The 24291-nt window shown below is 43.4% G+C and overlaps 2 protein-coding genes across 3 annotated transcripts; one reads left to right on the top strand and one right to left on the bottom strand.

Annotated features, from left to right (window-relative positions):
• Positions 1-149: 149 nt before the first annotated feature.
• On the top strand, positions 150-4573 carry calml4b (calmodulin-like 4b). Its single transcript, XM_079501177.1, has 5 exons — positions 150-238; positions 545-575; positions 2497-2637; positions 3699-3887; positions 4453-4573. Exons 1-5 carry the CDS (start codon positions 236-238, stop codon positions 4548-4550), a joined length of 462 nt encoding a protein of 153 aa, XP_079357303.1. The 5' UTR covers positions 150-235; the 3' UTR covers positions 4551-4573.
• Positions 4574-9412: 4839 nt separating this feature from the next.
• On the bottom strand, positions 9413-18469 carry rxfp3.3b (relaxin family peptide receptor 3.3b). 2 transcript variants are annotated; one of them, XM_079500838.1, is made up of 3 exons: positions 17959-18469; positions 11863-12146; positions 9413-10546 (listed from the first exon to the last, which is right to left on the bottom strand). In XM_079500838.1, the coding sequence occupies exons 1-3, from the start codon at positions 18241-18243 to the stop codon at positions 9835-9837; spliced, it is 1281 nt and encodes a 426-aa protein (XP_079356964.1). In that variant the 5' UTR covers positions 18244-18469; the 3' UTR covers positions 9413-9834. The 2 variants fall into 2 exon arrangements, with proteins under 2 accessions (XP_079356964.1, XP_079356965.1); XM_079500839.1 differs by having other exon boundaries at positions 9831-10546; positions 11863-12141.
• Between the last annotated feature and the right edge of the window lie 5822 nt (positions 18470-24291).

Below are 24291 nucleotides of genomic sequence, written 5' to 3'. Positions count from 1 at the left end.
TTTGGGTGTCAGTAAAGGGAGATGGATGACACCGCACGGCACACCGCTTCCAGTCCCACACTATCATCCTCATCTTACACACACACCAGGACACCGTAACACACACACCAGGACACCGTAACACACACACCAGGACACCGTAACACCCCAAACACCCGATCAGCTTCAGCTGCTTCAGTAGGAACAGAGCAACAGACACATTCACCTGAAAAAGACTCTAGCCCGCACAGAAACAATGGTATGTAGGACATATTTTGTATTATTTCATATCTTCCTCTTCTAACTTTTATATAATACCTCTAATCTTCTCTGATAATTTTACTGGATTTTAGATACAGTAGTTTCATATAGTATGATAGTACGTAAGTTATGTATATTTTATTGTTTAAATAAAAATTCCACTTAGTGTTTAAGGCCAACTTCAGAGACCCTGTCATTAAACTTGTGTTTAACATTAAGTGGAATTTTTGGTCTCTGAAGATGGCCTTATGTTGCTTTTCTGAAAACATATTTTGACGTTTTTCTATTCCCATTTTTATTACAGGCGAAGTTCCTGACACAAGATCAGATCAATGGTAATTTCACAAAAGGATGAACAGAGTGATTTAATTGAGTTAATTGGTGCAGATGAATAGCATAGTAAAGTAATGCTTCCCAACCCTGATCGTCTGAGAACCCTAGTACCTGTGGATTGATATTCTTATTCTAAAAATATTAGTACTTACTTTGGGGTTGTATCCAGAGTAATCTAGTAAAAGAGTAATGACACTCCCGTTGACTCTCATTGTAACAATGCAGAAGTGCTCATTCTATCTCAATGGAATAGTTCCAGCCATAGGAACAATGTTTGGAACTATCGCCCATAGGTACCCGCTTTGCGGCGAGATCAAAGCGTGTCACCACTCTCTTACTAGATTACTCTGGTTGTATCCTACCAGGACTACTAGTACTGGTGGTTTTCTATCCTATACTCGTTTTCCATTCTACTAATCAGGAATTACAATAGGCTACTGCTGGTTTTCTTTCCTACCAGGACATTTTAGAACTGCTGGGTTTATATCCTACCAGGATTTCTTCTGTTCAAACTAAAAGCAATGTCTGATTAGGGACTAATTGTGCTTGGAGCACAGGGTGAACAACCCAGCACCACCAGTTCCTGAGAACCAGGGTTGGGAACTAACTGTCATTGTTGGTCTGTTTCACAACAGACCCGAGCTGAGCAGACAGTAGAGTGTCTCACATGGCCTGCAGCAATACAAAGCCTGTACTTGTTCCGATTGAATGGGGGGCACTCACTTGCTCGGGTGCACCTAACAAGCCACATACACACACACAGGCACGCACGCACACGCACGCAAATGTACATGTACACACGCACGCACATACACACACAAACACACCCACCCACATATACACACGGACAACAAATATACTGTATGGAATTGTCCTTGAGCAAGACTCTAGTCTGAACTCTGATTGATTGATTGAAATATTTATTAACAGTTTGCAGAATTACAGTACATTTCAAGCACAAACTCAATACAAAGACTGTTAACTGTGAGTGGACGACCCAACCCAATTAAGCATTACACTTGTTTACAAGAGGGTCCACCATGTTCAATTCATCAAAACATTTAGAGACGTACAGATAGACACTTCTATGTAGTCAAAGAACAGAACAGGAATTCATCATAAAGGAGGTAAAAAGGGAAAAGAAACATATACAGTGAGGGGAAAAAAGGGGGGGGGGGGGGGGGGGGCAGTTTCGAATTGCAGCCGTCCGTAGGTGCCCTTTGAGAGCGGTTTTGAAGGAGTCAAGGGATTCACATGTCTTAATGACTGTTGGTAGGGCGTTCCACATTTTGGTGGCATAGGAGCGAAAAGAATTTAGTCCCTTGTTTGTGCCGAATCTGGGTTGTACATGGTTTGTTGCACTCCCTCTGGTGTTGTGGGTGTGGACTTCGTTAACATTAAGGAAGTATTTAGTCAGGTACATGGGTATCTTGGTGGTGTATCGAATCTTGTGGACCAGACCCATTGCAAGATGCTGTACTCTGTCGTCGACCCTAAGCCATTCCAGCCTGTCAAAGAGGGCAGGGGTGAGGTGGGTTCGGGGGGTGAGGCCAAGTAGGAGCCTGACCAGTTTGTTTTGGGAGGTCTGGAGCCTTGTTTTAAGGGCCTTTGAGGTGAACCCATAATTGCTCCCGATGTGCAGGTTGGTGCCTTGCATGGTTTCCATCCGCCATCAGTGTATGAATGGGTGAATGTAATGCACAATCTTGGTAAAAAAAACTATTTGGATAAAATCGCTATATAAATGCACCATTTATGGAAGAAAATAAATAAATAAATAAAATATAAATAAAGCATATTGAATATGAAATTCCAGGGTACTAGATACAGTATATTTGTATTTATTTATTATATTGTTTGGCCAGTTATGGTACAATATACTATTATTATTATTATTAAACATTTGAAATATATCTCTTACAGAGTATAAAGAATGTTTTTCGCTCTACGATAAAAAGCGATGTGGGAAGATCGATGCCAAGGAGCTGATCACAGTGATGCGCTGCTTGGGGTCAAGTCCCACGTGGTCCGAAGTGGACAGACACTTGATGTTCCTTAAGATGGGTACTGTCTGTCTGTCTGTCTGTCTGTCTGTCTGTCTGTCTGTCTGTCTGCCTGCCTGCCTGCCTGCCTGCCTGCCTGCCTGCCTGCCTGCCTGTCTGCCTGCCTGCCTGCCTGCCTGCCTGCCTGCCTGCCTGCCTGTCTGTCTGTCTGTCTGTCTGTCTGTCTGTATGTCTGCCTGCCTGCCTGTCTGTCTGTCTGTCAGTTCATCATTATATCTCTGTCTCCTACTCTCTAAAAGTGTAGTGTAATATAACACAACTGTAGTGACTAGAGGTCGAAATTATAATAGCAACAATAATAATGTTAATAATACATTATATTTGATCTCAAAGTGTAACCATTATACACAACTAAGGAAAAGTTCAAGTTTAAAAACAGAAAAGGGCATTAATAAGCCCATCGTTTAGGCAAATGCCTTGTTAAAATAAATGTTTTAGTTCCCTTTTAAAAGGGTACACCATCTATAACAGGGGTGCCAACACATTTTTGACTTTGGCTGAAAATACAAAATAAAATAAATGTACCGGAGGGGGCTTTGGAATATCGGCACTGGCGTTACATATAAGACAAGCACACTTGTTGGAAAATAATATATTCTTCTATTCTTCATATATTTCTTTAGGGGCCTTTTGGGCACCCCTGATCTATAACATAGATGTGTGCGTGTTTGTGTTTGCGTGCGTGCGTGTGTCTGTGCCCCCTCCCCCGGCAAAACTGAATGAAGCGCTGGACTGAACTGGACTAAAAATGCACTTTTGATGCACAACAGCACTTAAAACATCGGTGCTGGTAACGTTTTGTTTTTAAGGATAGCACCATGCCACTTTATTTATTTATAGGTTGTGCGTGGTGTTGGTAACTCTTAACCTTTCCATATGAATTGCACGTCATCATACATACATGTTTTGTTTTAGTTTTTAGCTTATGTTTTTTAAATAGGCTCTATGTTTTATGTTGCACTGCCAATAACTGAGGGGAAACGGTATTTCATGTTCTTTTGTATGCAAGTACATAGGAAAATGACAAATAAAGTGATTCTGATTCTGATTCTGTGTGTTCAGATAGGAGTGGGGAGCTAGACTTCTCTACGTTCCTCGGCATCATGTACAACCAGCAGCAGCAGGAGTCACCAGAGCAGGAGATCCTGGAAGCTCTGAACATGGCTGACAAGGAACACAAGGGTTACCTCCTTGCCTCCGAGCTCCGTGCCAAGCTCACCTCTTTGGGGGAGAAACTCACCGACGCGGAAGGTGAGGGCATGAGCTGATGGTGGTCAATATTAATAACATGCAAGCCAGTTTGATATGGATTAGTTTGATTGCAGTAGTGCAAAGAAACTAAGTTAATTTACTCAAGTACTGTAGGCTACTAAGCTACTTAATTACATTATTTTAAGGTACTTTTACTTTACTGGTGCATTTTTAAATTGTCTGTACTTTTACTTCTACTCCACTACATTTCCGAGGAAAATATACTTTTATTCCACTACAATTATTTGAAAACGTTAGTTAATAGTTGCTTTGAAGATTGAACCACTTCAGCCCTATATACATTTCGGCCACTTGAAAAAGATTTGTATACATTTGAAAATGTGTGAAATGGGACATTCTGCATATTGAGTACTTTCTACTTTTGATACTTTTAAGTACTTTTGTTACCAATACTTTTGTACTTTTACTCAAGTCATTTTTTGATTAACAGACGTTTACTTGTATTTCTACATGGCAATATTGACACTTATACTTAAGTAAAAAAAAAAGAAGTGAAAAGTTTTTCACCACTGTTTGATTGACAGCTGTGTCGTCCTGTTTTCAGTGGATGACCTGTTGAGGATGGCTGGTGTTGGGCCTGACGGACGTATCAACTCCGTGCAGTTTGCCAAGGCAGTGACCCGCCCAACTAGGAAGTTCTGATCAGGTTATGAATCTCCACAGTACTGTCAGGAACACACGCGCTCACACACACTCTCACACTATATGTATCAAACTGCTGACTAACAGTGACTGAGTAATGTGCTTAATGTCACAAGTTATAAGGTTTAGATTTAATCTGAACATAAATATAGTACCCATTAATGTTACCACATGACAAACTATTAAAATATATACTGTATACCACTCACCCTTTTGGCGGAACAAGACCCGGAGATAAACCTTAAAGTATTTTTTCTCATTTTCGCTACCTGGACAGTTCTATTCGTATTGGACTAATACTGTAGTTGTTGTTTGTTTGTTACATTCATTATAATTGTAGTGAATTTATAGTCTAGTAACGACAAGACATTCAAAAGTTGTTTAAAAAAAAAGCAATCCCATTATACTGGTCTAGCAAACACATTTTCAATAAACAATATCTATGTCTTAATTGTATTCAAGTTAAATGTTGAGAAGCCATTGTAAAGATTGTCAAGTGAAGATTGGCAGTACTGTTGATACTGACACTCCAATCCCAGCATCTAGACATTGTGCCGTCTGCCAACGTTGTTAGGATTAATGTATGATGATGGTGTTATTATGGTCTGTGTTCCACTCCCTTGTATCACACTGTTGTTGACTGTAGATAAACCTCTGACTTTATACAAAAAGATCAACGTGAATGAATGGTTTATTTTGGTACTTACATTTCCATGTTCAAGCCATTTAGACCTGAGTTAAAAACATTCACTTTGAAAGAATATATATTCAAACATTTGCGCCACATTTTTACGATTTTTCAAAAATAGCAGACCTACAAGCTCGTAGAGCTTGTAGATCTGCTATTTTTCAATAGCTAAATTATAACATAATGTTTAAAACACCAAAAGGGATTCCCGCCCCAAAATGGGTTAAAAGACAGTTGTGTTACATGATCAGGTTTAGCACTGAAAAGGTGTAGCACTGAAGCCAAAGCTTATTATGCCTACCCTTTTTTAAGAGTAACATTAGTTACTGACAAAACAAAAACAAAGTAAGAAAAGTTAGAAAAAAAAACACAGCAGAAGCAGAGAAGAGAACAAAACATATTTTTTTCTTTCTTGGCTTTTACAAAATGTAACAAACTAATTGAAGACAATAGGCCGAGAACAATCAGAGCTCAGTCCAAACGAGGAATGAAGCAATAATGATAATAACAATAATAATGACAATAATCACAATAATCACCTGATCAAATCAAAGATCAACCAACTGCTCAGACAAATTGGGGAAGATAATTGATGTCACTAACCTGAATGATGCTCTCCCTCCCTCTTGTGGTTATTCATGGGTATTACAAATGTCCCCTTGGGTTTTTAGGTCATGTCAAGCAATTTTCATAATTGGCATAATATGTGACCATACCATTAACAACCTATAGAAGGCAAAACATTCCAAATTGCATCATGCTTTATGTAGCATGTGACATGTCAAACTAGGGGGTTTTCATGATGCTGAATCCATTCCAAGCATTAGTTTTGCAAAAAAACACTCCTTGGGCTAAAAACGGCCATAGCTACTTGCCCACATGTGCTACTTGCCCCCTCTTGTAAACAAGTGTAATGCTTTATTGGGTCGTCCACTCACAGTTAACAGTCTTTGTATTGAGTTTGTGCTTGAAATGTACTGTAATTCTGTTAACTGTAATTCTGTTAACTGTTAATACATATTTCAATCAATCAATCAATGACATCACATTTGTGATTACGGCTATGGCCGTTTTAACCTAAGGAGTGTATGGTAATGGTATGGTCAGATATTATGCCAATTATGAAAATTGCTCAACATATGCAAGTTAGCATCCGGCAGTTTCTACATGCTGGGGAGCAGTGGGGACCCATACTAAACATTTCTCACATAACACATTGGTGTACTCAACATGTCCAGGTTCACATTCTGGCTACTAGACTATACTGAGCATAATTTGCCAAGAAATGCATTATATTACTTTTACTGTGGTGGGGTGGAACGCGTGTGTCGAATTTCAAGTCGGTGGGGCGAACTGTTCTCAAGTTAAGTAGATTACAGACGTACACACGTACGTACACACACACAGAGAGACTTGGTGCATTTATAGTTAATAGCCCGTGTGTTTACTTTGAATGTATATATGTCCCTGCAGGGCCAGTTTCATCATTGACCATATAAATGTGCCCAGACAGGCATGAACATTTGTTCATTTGTACGTGAACAAAAAACACAGATGCACAAACACACAGACACGCATGCACAGTGCACACTCACACGCATACACACAGACACACATACACACAGACACGCATGCACAGTGCACACGCACACGTTTTAAACATTTGGCCCGCAGAAGGCCATTTATTTCTGTAGCAACGAGGCTTTCTTTAAAATAGAGTCCCCTGCAAATGTTCCATTTTAATCATTAACTCATGGTCTCTGGTACTGCATGTCCAGCGCTCCACTATGCAGAGATGTGCCACTTTGGTTCGTCAGTGCCATTAAACTATACAGAAGCCATATCCATTATAACGTTTTATTCGGTATGATAAGCAGATGAGTGGATCGTCAGTCAGGTTTGCCCCATTGTTCTCTCTACTCAGTTATGTGCCTGTCTATGTGCTTCATTCCATTCAACCCATTCAGGCTTTACTGTACATGACGGTGCAAAGTCCACTTAGCAAGGCATTTATGCCTGTTTACAATTCACTGTGTCCTCTGGCAGTCATCATTAAACTGCACAGCCGAACCTGGTTATGTGTGAAGGGCATTAGAACATTGTCCACGTGACACAAGAGCTTTTCAAATGCCACATTCCCGTTTCTGGTATCATGGAGTCGTGCTGTCGTTGTCATAAGCTACCGACAGACAGTAGCAGTAGCTGAATTAATATAGCCTACAGGTGTGTTTTCAACTATTTTACCACAGGAAAATGCTACACTTCCTTAAGTCAATGAAGTTCACACCCACGACACCAGAGGGAGTTCAACAAACCATGTGCAACCCAGATTCGGCACAAACAAGGGACTAAATTAATTTCGCTCCGATGGAGTTCGCTGTCTCTCCCTATGCCACAAAAATGTGGAACGCCATACCAACTGTCATTAAGACATGAATCCCTTGACTCCTTCAAAACCGCTCTCAAAGGGCACCTACGGACGGCTGCAATTCGAAACTGGTGTTGTCCACTCACAGTTAACAGTTTTTGGGACTGATCGAGGGTAGCTACTGGGACGTAAGTCGGGACTTGATCACCCCAGCTGGGTCACCTGAGTGAGGGGTATGCTGTTGCCAGACCCGAAACCCAGATGACCTTGGGATACATCACTGAGGATACGTCCCAGGTGCATCCATGCAATGTTTTTTTTTAGTTGTGCTTGTGCTTGAAATGTACTGTAATTCTGCAAACTGTTAATAAATACTTCAATCAACCAATCAAAAAGACTCGAACACAAACCCAGATGAACTAAACACAAACTTTGGGGATAAAAACACCACTACAATGTGTTAGTAGGCTAGAGCAATCACACTTTGATAAGGTAAATGATCTTCTGTTAAAAGTATTTGAATGTATATAGTAATAACAATATAAATACTTGTAAACGTATTTCAGTCTGCTGAAGGCCTGCTTTGATCTGAAGGTCTGCTGGAGGTCATTTCGATGCAGAGGGTCATGTCATGCGATGCCACCACCACTATCAGCACTTCAATTAACCATCTGCCAGTTAACTGTATATCAACATATTTGTTTTGTATCACATGTCCACAAAGGTCAACAACCAAGGAAAACAAGTTAAACAACACAATTAATCCCAGGAAAAAAGACATGTTGTGGTACTGCAACAATGAAAACTACAATGTGCATTTTGTATTCCATGGTAGGGAAACCTTAAATGGCCAGCAATATTCCAAGGGGAGGCATGCTAAGCTTTTGGACTTTTATGACTGGCAGGCCAGGGGCTTAGGAAGGCCAAACGCCATATTGGACTGCCTCCAAGACCACTGTTTCTCAACCAGTGGTCTTGCAGGCAGTCATCAATAGTGGACCATGGCATAATGGTGGTCCATGGGAATTTTGTTTTTACAAATATATTAATTTGTACCTTTCTTAAATGCATCAAAAGTCTGTCAAATGTAAGTCGAACAACTAATAAGCATTCGTGGGGGAAAGCTTGAGATGAAATATTTACTTAAGGGATTGCAATACTTTGTGAGCTTGTAGATCAGCTATTTTCAGAGTGCAACACTGGCACGCAATTATAAGGTGAATATGGTTTCCTCCACCCTTGTGTAGCCTACATGAATGTGTGTGTGAATGGGTGAATGTAATGCACAGTGCTTTGGATAAAAGCACTAGGCCTATATAAATGCACCATTTAGCATTTATTTTATTTACTATTTGCTATAAAACTACCATAGATAACGCTGTATGAAATGAAATGAAATGAAATGAAATGAAATGAAATGAAATCTATATTTACCCAGGGTATCTGGGCTAAGCTCAAGAACTTGTTTCCAGCCAGGCCCTGCTCATAGAACACATTTCATCGTAGTGGTTGATGCCTTGTTCAAGGGCATTTCAGCGGTGGTAATTTTAACGTGTCGGACGGCTGGTTCGAACTGGGAACCTTCCGGTATCTAGACCGCGCCGCTATCCGTTCGGCCACCGCTGCCATGTATCATTTAAAAAAATACTGCTGTATGCTACTTCTTAGATTATAAAGATAGGTCTAGTAGGCTAGCCTATCAGAGTCATTTTATTTTTTTGAAATAATTTAGAACAATGCTTTTATGGTTCAATTTGCACGTACATTATATATATATATATATATATATATATATATATATATATATATATATATATATTAGTTTAGCCCAGCCAAGTAGGCTACAACAGCAAAGTCAGAAATATGCCACAGATGGTATGATGGCAATGGGTGTGTAATCTAATGAGAGGACAGGTGTGCTCAGCTGTACGGGGTGCGTTGAGGACAAGGACACAGCTGGGTGACTGGAGATAATTTGACACAATTTGACACATCATTCACTATTTATCAGATAAGCTTGAGTAATACTGGTAGCCTTTTAACCCACAAGCCGATTACGATCACACACTAATCAAAGCAGCAAGAACTTTGCAGCAACTTGAAAGAAGGAAAGATAGATAGATAGATAGATAGATAGTTTGTTTGTTCACTGTCTTTGTATCGAATATGAAAGTTTAAAGACCAACTGGTTTTGATACAAAACGTTTTTTTATGACCAGTGAGACTCGTCACTCGTCATGTCCCTCTGCGGCGGGCACCCCAGGCACCCCGGTCACACCCCAGTCACACCGGTCGTTGAGAACGGACAGCCGGTACTGCTCGGTGTCCATGTTATTTAGCGGTATGACCGTCTGCATGTCATCCGGGTCCGCGGCCGCTTTCCCGGAAAACGGACGGATTTGACACACGCCAACGGCCGGCGAGGAAATCCGCCAGAACAGGTCTTTGAGCATTTTCCTGAACTCCCGACGCATGAGGCAGTACAGCACTGGGTTCAGGCAACTGTTGGCGTGGGCCAGACAGACCGTGACGGGGAACACATAGGTGTGAACCATGTAATAAGACTTGTCCCAGTTCACCACGTTGAACTTGACCAACACGCCCCAGAAAGTGATGGCGTGGTTGGGCATCCAGCACAGGAAGAAGGACAGGACCACCACGGTGACAGACTTGGTGACCCGGGACCTCCGCTTCTGGTTGTTGTTCATGCTCCTTGTGCGCACCAGGCGCAGCAGCAGCAGGTAACAGCCGGTGACGATCAGCATCGGAAACACAAAGGCCACCAGGATCTTCTGCAGGTGGTACACGGCCAGCCAGTGCTGCGCGTGCGGGAAGCTGAGCAAGCACAGCTTCTCTCCGGCGATGTTTCTGACCGTGGAGAAGATGGCCGTGGGTGCCGTGGCCACGGTTGCACACAGCCACAGCCCCGCACTCACCCACCTGCACAGGTACATTTCAATGCCATCTGTTAGTTTGAAATAACATCAAATAATATCAATGATAAAAGTAGGCTATAGGGCTAGGCCTAATAATAATAATGATAATAATAATAATAGCCTATTAAAACAATAGGCTAATAATGATAACAACAGTAGCAAGCAGCGATAAGGCAGGACCAAGCAATAAGCCCTTTTAGGCTGCTCAACAACAGTACCACTTCATGTCACCCAGCGGTACTGCGGCTGTTCATACCACAGACAGACGGACGGACGGACGGACGGACGACGGATGCCTGTTCAAAGTTTACATTTTCAAAGAATTGCTATAGCGCCCCCCTTTGGCCAATTAGAGTAAGGCTCGTTTCAGTGCTATTTGGCATTTAAACATATGAGGCTGCATGTATGTATTAGGGGCAGAAGAAGAATTTTCATAAAACAGCAATTTTCATTGGCTCATACAACCTTCATTCTTTCACTTATGTACTTCTGATTGTTTCGTCTGTATAGGTCCAAAGTTCACGTGTAGAAGTTTTCGTGCATCTTGATCAAAGATAGTTAAGTATTTTACAAATACTTAACTTAGCTTAATAATATATAGTTGAAACATTTATAACTGTGTTTACTAATGTTTAGTAATGTATGAATAATGGTTTACAAATGAGGACTTCATGATGAATTAAGTATTTACTAATGCTTAACTAATGCTTCATAGTGTATAGTTATTTTAACTGTTTTTCATATAATTCAAAATGGCGGGTGATCTAAGGGTCAGAGGTCAAAAGTAAGAACACAAACGTTGTTCGGCATGAGGAGACGCATACTGTACTGTATGTGTATCATGTTTGCATGTTTGGAATTACTAGCTGAAATCAATAATAAATCAGTATTCCATGGGCCAAACCGTGGCCACGGCGCCCACGGCCATCTTCTCCAAGACCCCCCAAAATAATCAATATTTGAACTGCCTACCCTGACAAGCACTTTTTGCACCATTGCAGTTTTTATATTATAGTATAAATTAAGTGTTATGTGTGTTGATAACAGGTTCCATGGAGTAACTTCTTTGGACGGTTCTAATCTAAGGGCCGATTCATACTCCTATTTTACCGCTGTTTCGGCTGTAGTGCCGAAATGATTTCGGCTCGTCAGAAATTTTCAGTAGCACCGAAGAGCCGACTTTAGGACGGTACCCGCCCCCCCGAACCTCAAATGACGTCACATTGTAGGCTCTACAGAGCCGAACCGACTTTTATTCGGCTCTAAAATAGGAGTATGAATCGCGCCTAAGACCTGCAACAAAGCTCATCATCCACCCACCTCACAGAACAGAATCGGTTTCTGGTGCGGTCTTTGAGGGCAGAGGCCACAGACCAGTATCTGGTGACGCTCATGGCGGTCAGGAAGAACACGCTGGCGTACATGTTCATGACGGTCACGGACAGGATGATCTTGCACATGGCGTTGCCAAACGGCCAGCTGAAGTCCAGGGCCGTGTCCACGGCCCAGAACGGAAGGGTCAACACGAACTGGAAGTCTGTGACCGCCAGGTTCAGGATGAAGAAGTTGATGGTGCAGGTCCTCCTGCTTCGGCCGGATCTGACCTTCATGAGAAAATAATGCACCATTTAAAGCAGTGCTTCTCAGACCTTTTCATGTGAGGACGCCCAAAGGTGATACGTATGTGGCTGCTCGACCCCCAAGAAGATATATTTTGCCAGGGTTTATACACGATTTATGTTAATTGTTAAAATTATTTTAACAATTAATACACGATTTATGTTAATTGTTAAAATTATTTTTTCCCTTATTTTTTTCCAAGATCTTTTGAAAATAGCAGATCTACAAGCTCACATGTTCAACGTGTAGGCTGCTAGATGTATACTGTATATTTATTTGTGTATTTGCATATTTAAAAATGACACATTTGAAACAACAACATATCATAGGGTTGTGCAGGTGAGATTTTAATGAAAACCCTGTGGGCCAGTGTGGGGTTATCACCCTGTGGGCCAGTGTGGGGTCATCACTGACATTAAGTGGCAGCTGGCAGTGGTTTTGGGTGGGGGGCAGTGGCGAAACTACCTGGCAGTGGGCCCCGGTGCAAATATTTTGTGTGGGGGGGGGATGCGATGTGAAATGATGCGTAGCGCTTCATTGTACCAAATGCGTCTTTGAACTGTACCTAAGCGATCTGATAGTAAAATATTCAAACAATTTGCATGTTTCACTTTCAATCATTCTGTATCTGTGTATCTGTAGGACTGCAGGGCTGCAGCCTGCAGGCTATCAGAAATGACTTTGGACAGATGGAAAAAACTTTAGTTAAACTTGCAGAGTGACAGATTACTTTACCTGGGTTACATCTTCTGATAGTGCTGACATGACATAATAATCCCATCTAGTGTTTCATTAGCGCGACGGAACGTGACAGAATAGTCTACAGCTGAGCTATGTTGTGCTGCTGACAGGCAGCATGAACACAAACACACACATTGAAACAAGGTGGTAAAAATACCAAGAAGGAGTGGACAGTGATGTCACTGTTATGCAACACGGAAGTAGTATGGACTTGAAGCTGTTTATAAACCAGCAGTCAGTGACATCACTGACGAATCCTTGGTGTTACTCTTCCTGCAACCGATAGTCGCCTTCATGGGCCCCTTGGGGGCGCTGGGCCCCGGTGCATCGCACCGGTTGCACCGTCGATATTTACGCCACTGGTGGGGGGGCTATAAGACATCCATTATACTATATATGCTACTAGTTCAACCTGCAGCAATAGCATAGCATCATATTCCAGTACTCAAAGTACAGCAATGACACTACTATACTACTATACTACTATACTACTACCTATACTATAGGCCTGCACAACAAACACTCCACTGAACATTGTTTGTATGTACAGATAGCTGCTCTTACTGTCATTAATAATGACAGTACGCGCACGCACGCACGCACGCACGCACGCACGCACGCACGCACGCACGCGCGCGCGCACGCACGCACGCACGCACTCACGCACACACACACGCTCAACTGGTGCAAACGGCACCGACCAAAATGTAATAAAGATGCAAGCAACTTGCAAGGCACACACACATGCACGCAACACTAACACACGCACACAAACACAGCCTCCCTCTCTCTCTCTCTCTCTCTCCCCAACTCAATGAGAGCTCGAGCCAATATCTTTCTGTGGGTCCGGTGTGCGGTCAGCTGTCTGCCCCAAGGAAGAATTTCAAATAGGGTTAACTTGCCACCTTTGAGATCTTGAAATAAGGGACACTCTTTACGCCTGCCACGGCCTTGCGGCGCAGGCGTGTGCGGCAAGGCCGGCAATAAGTTGAAGCAATAAGTTGAAGCAATAAGTTGAAGCAATAAGTTGAAGTTTCCCTTCAACTGATGATATGAAAAAATAGTCTATGAACAGGTTGAAAAGTATCTTGCCACAAAATAATTAATGTATGAATTGGCTTCAGAACATCCCATTCCACTGACACATGCCTCCTCTATTTGAGCGACCACATCAAACACGAGATGGATGCTGGCAAATTCTTTCTTTACACCTGGGAAAAACTGAATCCATTCTATTTGGATCAAATAGTAATCTCAGCAAGGAAGATGGCTTCTTGGTTAGAGTGGGTGACAATATTATCACAAGAAAAGATGAAATTACCTACCTAGGTTCCATCCTGGAGGCAAATCTTTCCGGTGATAAAATGGCCACCAACGTAATCAAAAAAGTCAACCAAGGAAACTTCCTTAATGTCAACAAAGTCCACACCCACAACACCAGAGGGAGTGCAACAAACCATGTACAACCCAAACAAGGGTCTAAATTCATTCCGCTCCTATGCCACCAAAATGTGGAACGCCCTACCAACAGTCATTAAGACATGCAAATCCAGCTTGACTCCTTCAAAACTGCTCTCAAAGGGCACCTACGGACGGCTGCAATTCGAAACTGGCCCCTGTAAAATCTGAATCCCCCACCCACCCCTTTTCCCCTTCACTGTAGCTCCAATCATCACCCACATAATAAACCTCTCCATCAAACAGGGACAGGTCCCCCAAGATTTCAAACTGGCCAAAGTAACCCCCCTGCACAAGAAAGGGAGCAAATTAGACCTCGGCAACTACCGCCCTACTCTATTCTTAGCTCCATCTCAAAAGTGATGGAAAAAATAAGTCTATGAACAGGTTGAAAAGTCTATGTATGAATTCCAATCTGGCTTCAGAACATCCCATTCCACTGACACATGCCTCCTCTATTTGAGCGACCACATCAAACACGAGATGGATGCTGGCAAATACTCTTCTTTCTTTACACCTGGGAAAAACTGAATCCATTCTATTTGGACCAAATAGTAATCTCAGCAAGGCAGATGGCTTCTTGGTTAGAGTGGGTGACAATATTATCACAAGAAAAGATGAAATTACCTACCAGGTTCCATCCTGGAGGCAAAGCTTTCCGGTGATAAAATGGCCACCAACGTAATCAAAAAAGTCAACCAAAGATTCCTATACAGGATCTCCTCACTGGTCAACAAAAATAGCTTGAAGACCCTAACAGGAGCCATCATACAAGGTTTCTTCGACTATGCATGCACCTCTTGGTACCACAGCACCTCTAAGGCCCTTAAAACAAGGCTCCAGACTTCCCAAAACAAACTGGTCAGGCTACTACTTGGCCTCACTCCCCGAACCCACCTCACCCCTGCCCACTTTGACAGGCTGGAATGGCTTAGGGTTGACGACGGAGTACAGCATCTTGCAATGGGTCTGGTCCACAAGATTCTCTACACCACTAAGATACCCATGTACCTGTCTAGATACTTCCTTAATGTCAACGAAGTCCACATCCACAACACCAGAGGGAGTTCAACAAACCATGTGCAACCCAGATTCGGCACAAACAAGGGACTAAATGAATTTAGCTCCTATGCCACCAAAATGTGGAACGCCCTACCAACAGTCATTAAAACATGCGAATCCCTTGACTCCTTCAAAACTGCTCTCAAAGGGCACCTACGGACGGCTGCAATTCGAAACGGCCCCCCGTAAAATCTGAATCCCCCACTCACCCCTTTTCCCCCTCCCTGTATATTTGTTTCATTTCCCTTTTTACCTCCTCTATGATGATTTCCTGTTTCTGGCTATATAGAAGTGTATATTCTATATATATATCTCTAATCAGATTATCAGATTATCTATCTATTTTCTCCTTCTTTGACCACCAGTAACCCAATTTCCATCAATTAGCACCCTGTCGGCAGTGGCAATGGGCATGCACAGACATTTAGAGGGGGTGCTCAAGGGTGCGGCACATGGAACCACCGGCTGCCTTAATAGTGTGAGATTTATAGATTTTGGGGCATACATAATATATTAGAAGCTTTTAATCAATAATTGATCAATGTCACCATGGGCCACATACGGTAAACTGTACAAAACAAAAAATAAAATTAACAAAAAAACAGACTTTCAAAAGAGCACATTGCTGTCCAGAGGGCAAAAGGGCAGGTGCTCTAGCACCACCTGGTGTCTATCTGTGCACACCACTGCCTGTCGGTTAACAGCACTAATGGCAAACAGTGTTCAGATGGGTTTAAATTTCTCTAAAAATGCTGCCCACCCAATCAGACATGATAAATGGTACTGATATTTTGTGGTATTTTTTATATTGAATAAAAATAAATATTCTCTTTTGATTGGGTGGGCAGGGCGCACATTTGGGTGGGCTCTGCACACCCCTGTTCCCCCTAGAACCAGCCCTGGTGGAGGTGGGGAGACTGGGAGACCCAGCTGCTATACTGAAATAAACACAGCCCTCGTCCTTGACAGTCAACTATCGTGGACTGAGCATGTAAATACAATAGTCAGCCAAATGGGCAGAGGTATAGCAGTCACAACTCACAAGAAAGTGTCTATCGTATGTTCATTCTGACATCCTATATGTCAAGATTATAAATCGTTAGTGTACAAAAGACCCAGATTGAAATGGACAATTAAGTCACATCCAGTGCAGGTGTGATTATTAGCACAGGGTCACCGTGCCCTTGATGAGAGCTTTCATTCACTTCAGAACAAGCACAGGAGAGGAGAACATGCCAGCAACAGAGCTGAACATTTCTGTTTATGTTGTGTGCGTCACTGACCCAAAGTAAGTTACCAACATTACTGTTATTTGGTTCTGATTCATGTAAATGACAAGACTAATGATTAGTATGATTGGTTTGATTTCCCCATGTCAATGTGGCAAACCATGCGTTAATATACAGAATATGGGTGACAATATAGTTCCCTTATGTATGTTGTATTTGATGATGGTGATACTTTCCTTTCATGAAGCTGATATACTTCTTAATTGTGCTGTGCTACATTCAACAAAGACTGTGCCTACGAGCAACACTCCATCCTTGTCTCCTTGTGAATTCTTACCAATTCCCTGTGGCGAATACTACTGCCCTACCATACCACCTAATACAGTCTCGAACAGTTTCCAGTCCTTACCCTCTCGAACTGTATGGGCATCTACGTCTAAAACAAATCTAGCTAAATTACAGGTTGTACAAAATAGGGCAGCCAGACTTGTCCTGGGCTGTTCTATAAGAACTAGGCCTATTGTAAATATGCACTCCATCCTCTTATGGCTCACTATTGAGCAAAGAATTTCCTCAAGTTTGGCTAACCTTTTTCTTTTGTGTTATTAATTCAAAGATGCATGCCCTTGTTTTTGTTTGAACAAATAGATTATTGTCAAGATATACACACCCACAATACAAGACATGCTGTTAATGGTCATATTGCTGTACCTAGTTCAAAGACAAAAATAAGAATAAAAAGGAAAGAAGATGCTGTGTATGAATTGTGAGTCTGTCCGGCGCCTCAGTGGGATCATGTCCACATTACAGTGTAGCCTATTCCTTATGCAGTACCCTATATTAATCTGTCCGACAGCAACAGTTCTCTGACAACAGATGCTCGTCCGACGTCCGTGACAACTTCATTCCATTGACAGCAATAAAAGTCTTGCTTCACTGCTGGCCTTTGACCGCTATTATTCCGTTTGACGTAGGACACTTAATAAAATGAACACACACAATTACGCACACGCACGCACACACACACACACACGCACACACACACACACGCACACACACACACTCCATAACCTTTGATTGGGTAGGACGCACGTTTGTTGCCAACCCCCCCCCCCCCCCCCCCCCTCGAACCGGACCTAAAATAAGTTTTTTGTTTTTGTTCTGGGGACCCTGCTTGCACAGCTGGAACACCCTCGCCCCTCAAGGACCCATGGGAGTCCCCAGACACCAGTTTGAGAAATTATTTAAAGAATAGAATAGAACAAGCTTGGCAGACATGCAGCACATGGTAGGCTATTTTACGGACCTTCATGAGGAAGAACACGAGCAGATTTCCGACCAGCCCGACGGCGCACACCACGGAGTAAACCACGGAGATGAGGATGCGCAGCGCCGGGCTGCCGTCCGCCGACGCGTCGATGTCCTCCAGGCTGCCGAACCGGTCCGGGTCCATTACAGTGGACCGGTTCATGGCGTTGGTCGTGTAGTTCCAGTCCTCTGCCATGCTTCTTCCAAACGGTAACACCGGCACTCCGGGTCCCCTCACTCCCCTGCAGTCCGACTGATGCCCGCCTGATGACACCAGTTGCATGTCACCTTGTAGCGCGCAGCGCTCACGGTGGAAGCGGAGAGTCCGAACAATGATGGTTCTAATAATTATAGGCAATCGAGCATGATTGAATCAATTGTTGAATCAGCCTATAATGTTTTACATCATCATAACACATAAGTTAGGCTACATCCTAATCATGCAACATCTGTTTACGTCTGGAGTGCATGGAGACACTGGAGAAGTAGCCTCCTCCTGCCTCCCTCTGTTTGCGTATAGCAAAGTGAACGGTGCACGCGCTTCCACCTGCTTTTATGCACCCCCCCCCCCCCCCCCAATACATTACTCCCTCCGCGCCTCCGCCTCCCTGCAGTTCTTCTGCGTGATGTGTGTAGTGTAGTGAAGTGACACTGTCAACACACGCAGAGATGACAGATCAGAAACACGCACGCGCACACTCACACTCACACTCACACACACACACACACACACAGTGAGCTGATTGACTGCAGCAGCATATGTGCAAAACGACAGAGAGTGCACTCTCTGCCCAGCTGGGCTGGCCCTTGCCATAATTGTCAGGTGTCTGATTGTCTCGTTTGTCTCTGCGGGTTCAGAGCTTCAGCTCAGCTGGCCCGTAGCCTATACCTGGGGCTTCAGCCAGTTGCTATAGTACACTTGTCCTTGGTGTGTGCTCTATTTCTAATCACCCATATTCAGCACAGCTGTGAGTGTGACGCCTGGCTGCTGTGCTGACTGAATAAAAGGGAGCCACATCCGTCCATCAGAGTAGCTGGCTGCAGGCTTGTTGCGGTTGCCTGGTGGTGTGATGGGTTTAGGACTTGAGTTTTGAAAGTAAAGAAGAGTTGTGTTTAAGCTGTCATGGTCCACTGATTCACAATAGTAGCCGAAAGATTCCACAAATTACACGCTTCCTTCATGATTTGAGTCATTTTCAAAAATCCACCTGTCTCCACGGCTCGGGGCGAGCCGTCATCACTTTTCGAAATTCTGTGGCGAGCCGTCTTCACTTTTCGAAATTCTGTGGCGAGCCGTCTTCACTTTTCGCGGGGGCGAGTTGGAAAAGGGGCGAGGCGACCTGGTACCCAAGAGATGCAGTATACACGGTTTCATGTGTTTTGATAAATCTAAGTTTTGTGCAACACCGAGGGTTGAGCGATGCGATCCGTTTTCATATCACTTATTTGACGGAGATTAATCAATCTCTGTCTCGGGCACATGGCCGTGCACTTGAACTTGACGTTGATTTACGTCATGGGCCTTAATTAAGTGTCATGGCTCCTCGAGTCAAGGCCTCGTATGTCGACTGCATGCGGCGCCTTCAGCTCCAGTTCAGTGTCCTGCTGCATATGGACCAGAGCACGTCATGGCCTAGTGACGTGTGGCCCTCTTAATGTGAGGTAAAGGGCTGCCTATATTGTAATTGTACTTGTAGGGTTTAAATTGTAATAAGTATTGTTTGTTAATATTGTCCCTTTTTGTTTTTTTAGGAGGAACACTCCTTGTCTCTGCTGTTTTTGTCCCTATTTTGGTTATTTGATTATTTGTTTTGTTTATTTTGTTTGTGAAAACCAGCTGTTTTAGTGATTTAAATGAATAGTTCCTCAGAACCAGCCGTGCCAGTATAGCAGGTGGTTCAGATAGTAGTGCGACAGGTGGGTTGGTCACAGGCGCTAGGCTGTGGATCAGATAGTAGGCTAGTGCGACAGGTGGGTTGGTCACAGGCTGGCGGTTGGTTGGTAGGCTGTGTTTGGGATCTAGTATAGTCTGCATGCTTATTTCCAGTTTTATTGTGAGTGTTTAACAGTATATCGTGCAGTGATTGAAGTGTGTCTTGCCGTGTGTGGGCTAGCTCTTTGGTGGCGGTTAGACATTTCCCTTCTCTCCCCTCACTCCCTGCCTCTCTCCTGGGTCAGGACACCCTTTAAAACCCCTGCTACTGGTATAGCATAGCACATATAGGCCCTTAACTGTCATTTGTAATCCGTGTGTGTGTGTGTGTGTGTGTGTGTGTGTGTGTGTGTGTGTGTGTGTGCAGTGCCGGCCCTGAGCAATTTGGTGCCCTAGGCAGGATTTTTCGTGATGCCCCCTTGAAAAATGACCATGGCCCCCTTGTGTTCTAAAGCACTGTTTTTGTTATTTTTTTGCTTGGTGGATGCCCCCCCCCTCCTCTCATGATGCCCTAGGCAACTGCCTGTTCTGCCTGATGGGAGGGCCGGCCCTGTGTGTGTGTGTGTGTGTGTGTGTGTGTGTGTGTGTGTGTGTGTGTGTGTGTGTGTGTGTGTGTGTGTGTGTGTGTGTGTGTGTGTGTGTGTGTGTGTGTGTGTGTGTGTGTGTGTGTGTGTGGAGGCACAGCAGCACAACATGAATCCGACCTCCGTTTTATCAACATGAAGAAAGTTCCCACTCCCTGTTTACGCACAAATGGACTGAATATTCTGTACACTAGTGTTTTTTTTATGTGTTTCCTTAAGCAATTGATTAATGTAGGCCTACTCGTCCTCACATTTCAATGAGGGCTTCAGTCTCCTTATTTGCCCACGGTTAAACGGGACATCTTTTGCGCTGCTTAAAATTAATATCCCTTCTCCGTCTCCAACTGTGTTTAGCTTAATTTCCTTTATTTGCTGCGGATTTCATTCCCACCTGCACCGTCCAAATCTAAATCAAATGCGTTTGGAAGCAAAGCGAAACCCCCATTTTTTTTGGCGGAGTAGACTGCGGTTCTTTGATGCGCATTAGGATTCGAATGAGGCTTCACACCTGCCATACGAAGAGCAAAGCAAAGTTCATTGTTTACCCAGGGTAAGTGGACTAAGCTCGAGATGCTTGTTTACAGCCACGCCCTACTCATAGAACATTTCATGGTCGGGGTTCAATGCCTTGCTCAAGGGCACTTCAGCGGTGGTAATTTTAACGTGCTGGTCGAACTGGCGACCTTCCGGTATCAAGACCGCTCCGCAAACCGTTCGGCCACCGCTGCCCCTGACACCACTTTCCGACACTGTGCAGCAGGATTCATTTTAATCGAAGTAAAGCTTTCTGGTGTGAAGGCGACCTAAGGGACATGACTTGAGTGATATCGTTTGCTTGCGGTGTGAAGTGAGTGATTGTAGCCCCCACCCAAGACCCAGCCTGCAACAGCCCTGCCATTGGCACGGCAGGTTGCGCGTTGGTCTGGCGAGTGGGAGCCCCGGGTTCAATCCCCGCTTTCGCGTAATGCTACACCTGCATCGCTTTGGCTAAAACACTGAATTATGAAAAGGACCGCAATTGTTGAAGAGAGATCTTTCTTTTTATATATATTTGTATATATTTTTTTTTCTGCCTTTTGACATTTTCAAATTATACACTATGCTTAAATTATCGCTTTGGCTAAGACACTGAATCCCTCTGATAAAGTAGGCTATGTAGGCCTACATAACTGTCAGGCATACAGACATCAATATAGCCTACCCGGTATAGGCTGTAGTTATGAATGCCCTGGGATTTTTTGGCTATGAAAAGTGTGCCCTGGCAGAAAAAAGGTTGGGGAAACACTGGCCTACCGCATAGATAGGATCATAGGATTGTACTATTATATAGCCTACATTTAACAAACAAGCTTGATTGACATTTGTAAATAGGTCAATACAAAAACTGCTAGGATAAAACCAGAACAAGCACTAAGACTTGTTTACATCAGGTATAAAGTATAGCTATAGGAAAACGTGACAACCGTATGGAAAAGGGGGCAGAAGAACTGGGAGGCGGAGACGCGGGGGGTGCGCTGCCGGAGTGATGTAACGACTGGAGTGCTTCCCCCCCAAGCATTTAAAAATATATATATATATATATTTGCCTTATGTGGGATTTTGTGATGTTTCTCCCTATGACTGTATCTCACAGTTCTACAACTCTGTTCTTTACCTTTACTGTGCTGTTCTTCCTCTAGCACCTGAATTTCCCGTGTATTTTCCAACAAGGAGCTGTACAATGCTATATAGTGTATATACAGTAGCATACAACTAGTCTCAGTCTCCATAGTCCATACCACTCTGTCAACTCCTACATGTTGCTGTTTTTAGTCTTTGGCATCAGCTGAAGGTATTAGGTTGGCACATTAAATATGCACATTCTGTTCGTATATCCTGCACCACGCACGAGGCCACACACAGGGTTGCACAACGGGGTCACAACGGGGTGCACATCATGGTACCTCCTCCTCCACACAGACAAACTACCTATAACAGCCGAAACAGAACAGTATTTGGCAAGTTGTTTGGCTTTGCTCTTTGTAATGCCAGCTATTCTTAAGCCACTCATGGTCAGTTTATGCACATGGCCCAGGCTTCCGAATATCAGTATGACAAATCTACAACGATACCCCAGGTTTGTTATAATTCCAAGTTCATTGAGACACTTCGGCTCAGATTGACCATAGACCATTTATTGCAAAGCTATTGCATGTTAGTTTGGCGGTGTGGCTCTGCTCATGTGATATCAGATGATCTGCGTACCGAGACACAGGTCTGATATCACATTTGATATCTCCGATTATCTGTGCACCAAGACACAGCTCTGATATCAACAACCCCCAACACGCGCTCCATGTGCAATGAGCGAGAATACCGGAGCCACGCATAACTATATGGGAATGGAATGAGTGTCAGTAAAAGCACCAGCATGATGCAATTTCATTTAAATCTTCGCTCGATTGAGCGAACCCTTATTCATCGGGAGGTCCTCGGTCCGCATGCAGAACGGCTCCGGATGAATATAGGAAAGGCACAGGCCGCACGGCGAACGTGACTTGATTTAAATAAAATATACTACATGGATTAACTATGTGACGCATTTCCATTTCATGCAATTGCCGCACGATCTGCTTGACAGCTCAGCATGCAAAGAATGAGTAGAGAGCTGAGGCTGCTTAAGTAGGCGGCCTGAATTGCACCGTGGGAATGAGGGCGTGGCCTAGAGAGGCAGCAGATTTAAAGAAGCAGTATAGATCACTAGGGGGAATGAATGAGGGGGAACCATGTACACACATATAAACCATCTGCCCTCCGTGCCGCAATGAACTAACGCTACGCTTGATTAATGGTACTTAGAATGTTTATCTTGGAATGCCTGGTCCACAAATCAAAGACACAGCCCACCTCCAGAATCAGGACCTCCTTGTGACTGGTGTCAACAAAGACGACATCGGGTGTATTTGGGATGTTAGCAAAGACATCGCATGCACAGCTAAACCAATGTTTATACATTGCTGCACTAGATGGCACATATTTTCGAACTGCATCAGACAACAATCCGAGCAATATACACATTTTTGTATGCACTACATCCATGTGCGATGGATTCTAGGTGTTCAGAACCATGATGTTTTTTACAGAGTGGAGTGCACACAGGAGAAGTGAATAGGTCAAGCACGTGTCTTCAGTAATTAAGTGTCAGAGACGTTTATCTAAGTAGCCTATGTATATATTTATGATAAACAACAAACACCTGGCAGTATAGAGCTTATATAAGGACCATTATAGATCCAGCAGCACAGCAGCTGCGTAGGTGTGATAAGAGAAGATGTCAACTTAATGAAGGAGGAGGTTGCAGCTTAATTTAAGTGTGATAAGTGTAATAAGTGTGCGTGCATGTGCGTGCGTGTGTGTGCACGTGTGTGTGTGTGTGTGTGTGTGTGTGCGTGTGTCATGCACGCTCGCTCTCTCCCTCTCCATCTATATCTTGGAGACTGTCTGTCGCCTTTTTATTAGTCTCCTTTTTATTTACCCAGGGGAGGTTCACTGAGAACAAATAATACTCTTTTTCAGGAATACCCTGCTTCACAGTTACACGCACGCAACTGCCCTGCAGTACAACCAATACTGTTGGCTACTGAGCAGCTCCATGCAGTTGGGGGTTCAGTGAGTGTCTTGCTCAAGGGCACTTCAGCGGTGTTCAGGTAAGTGGTGGCCATCCACTTCCAACATGGCAGAATATGCAGAAGCCACGACTAAATATATTTACAATTGTTTCTAATGTGTCAACTAACTTTAGAAAGAACTATTGTTAGAGATCCAAATGTTTTCA

This window comes from Electrona antarctica (genome assembly GCF_951216825.1).
Source record: "Electrona antarctica genome assembly, chromosome: 5".
NCBI lineage: Eukaryota > Metazoa > Chordata > Actinopteri > Myctophiformes > Myctophidae > Electrona > Electrona antarctica.
This window is presented reverse-complemented; position numbering and strand designations above follow the sequence as displayed.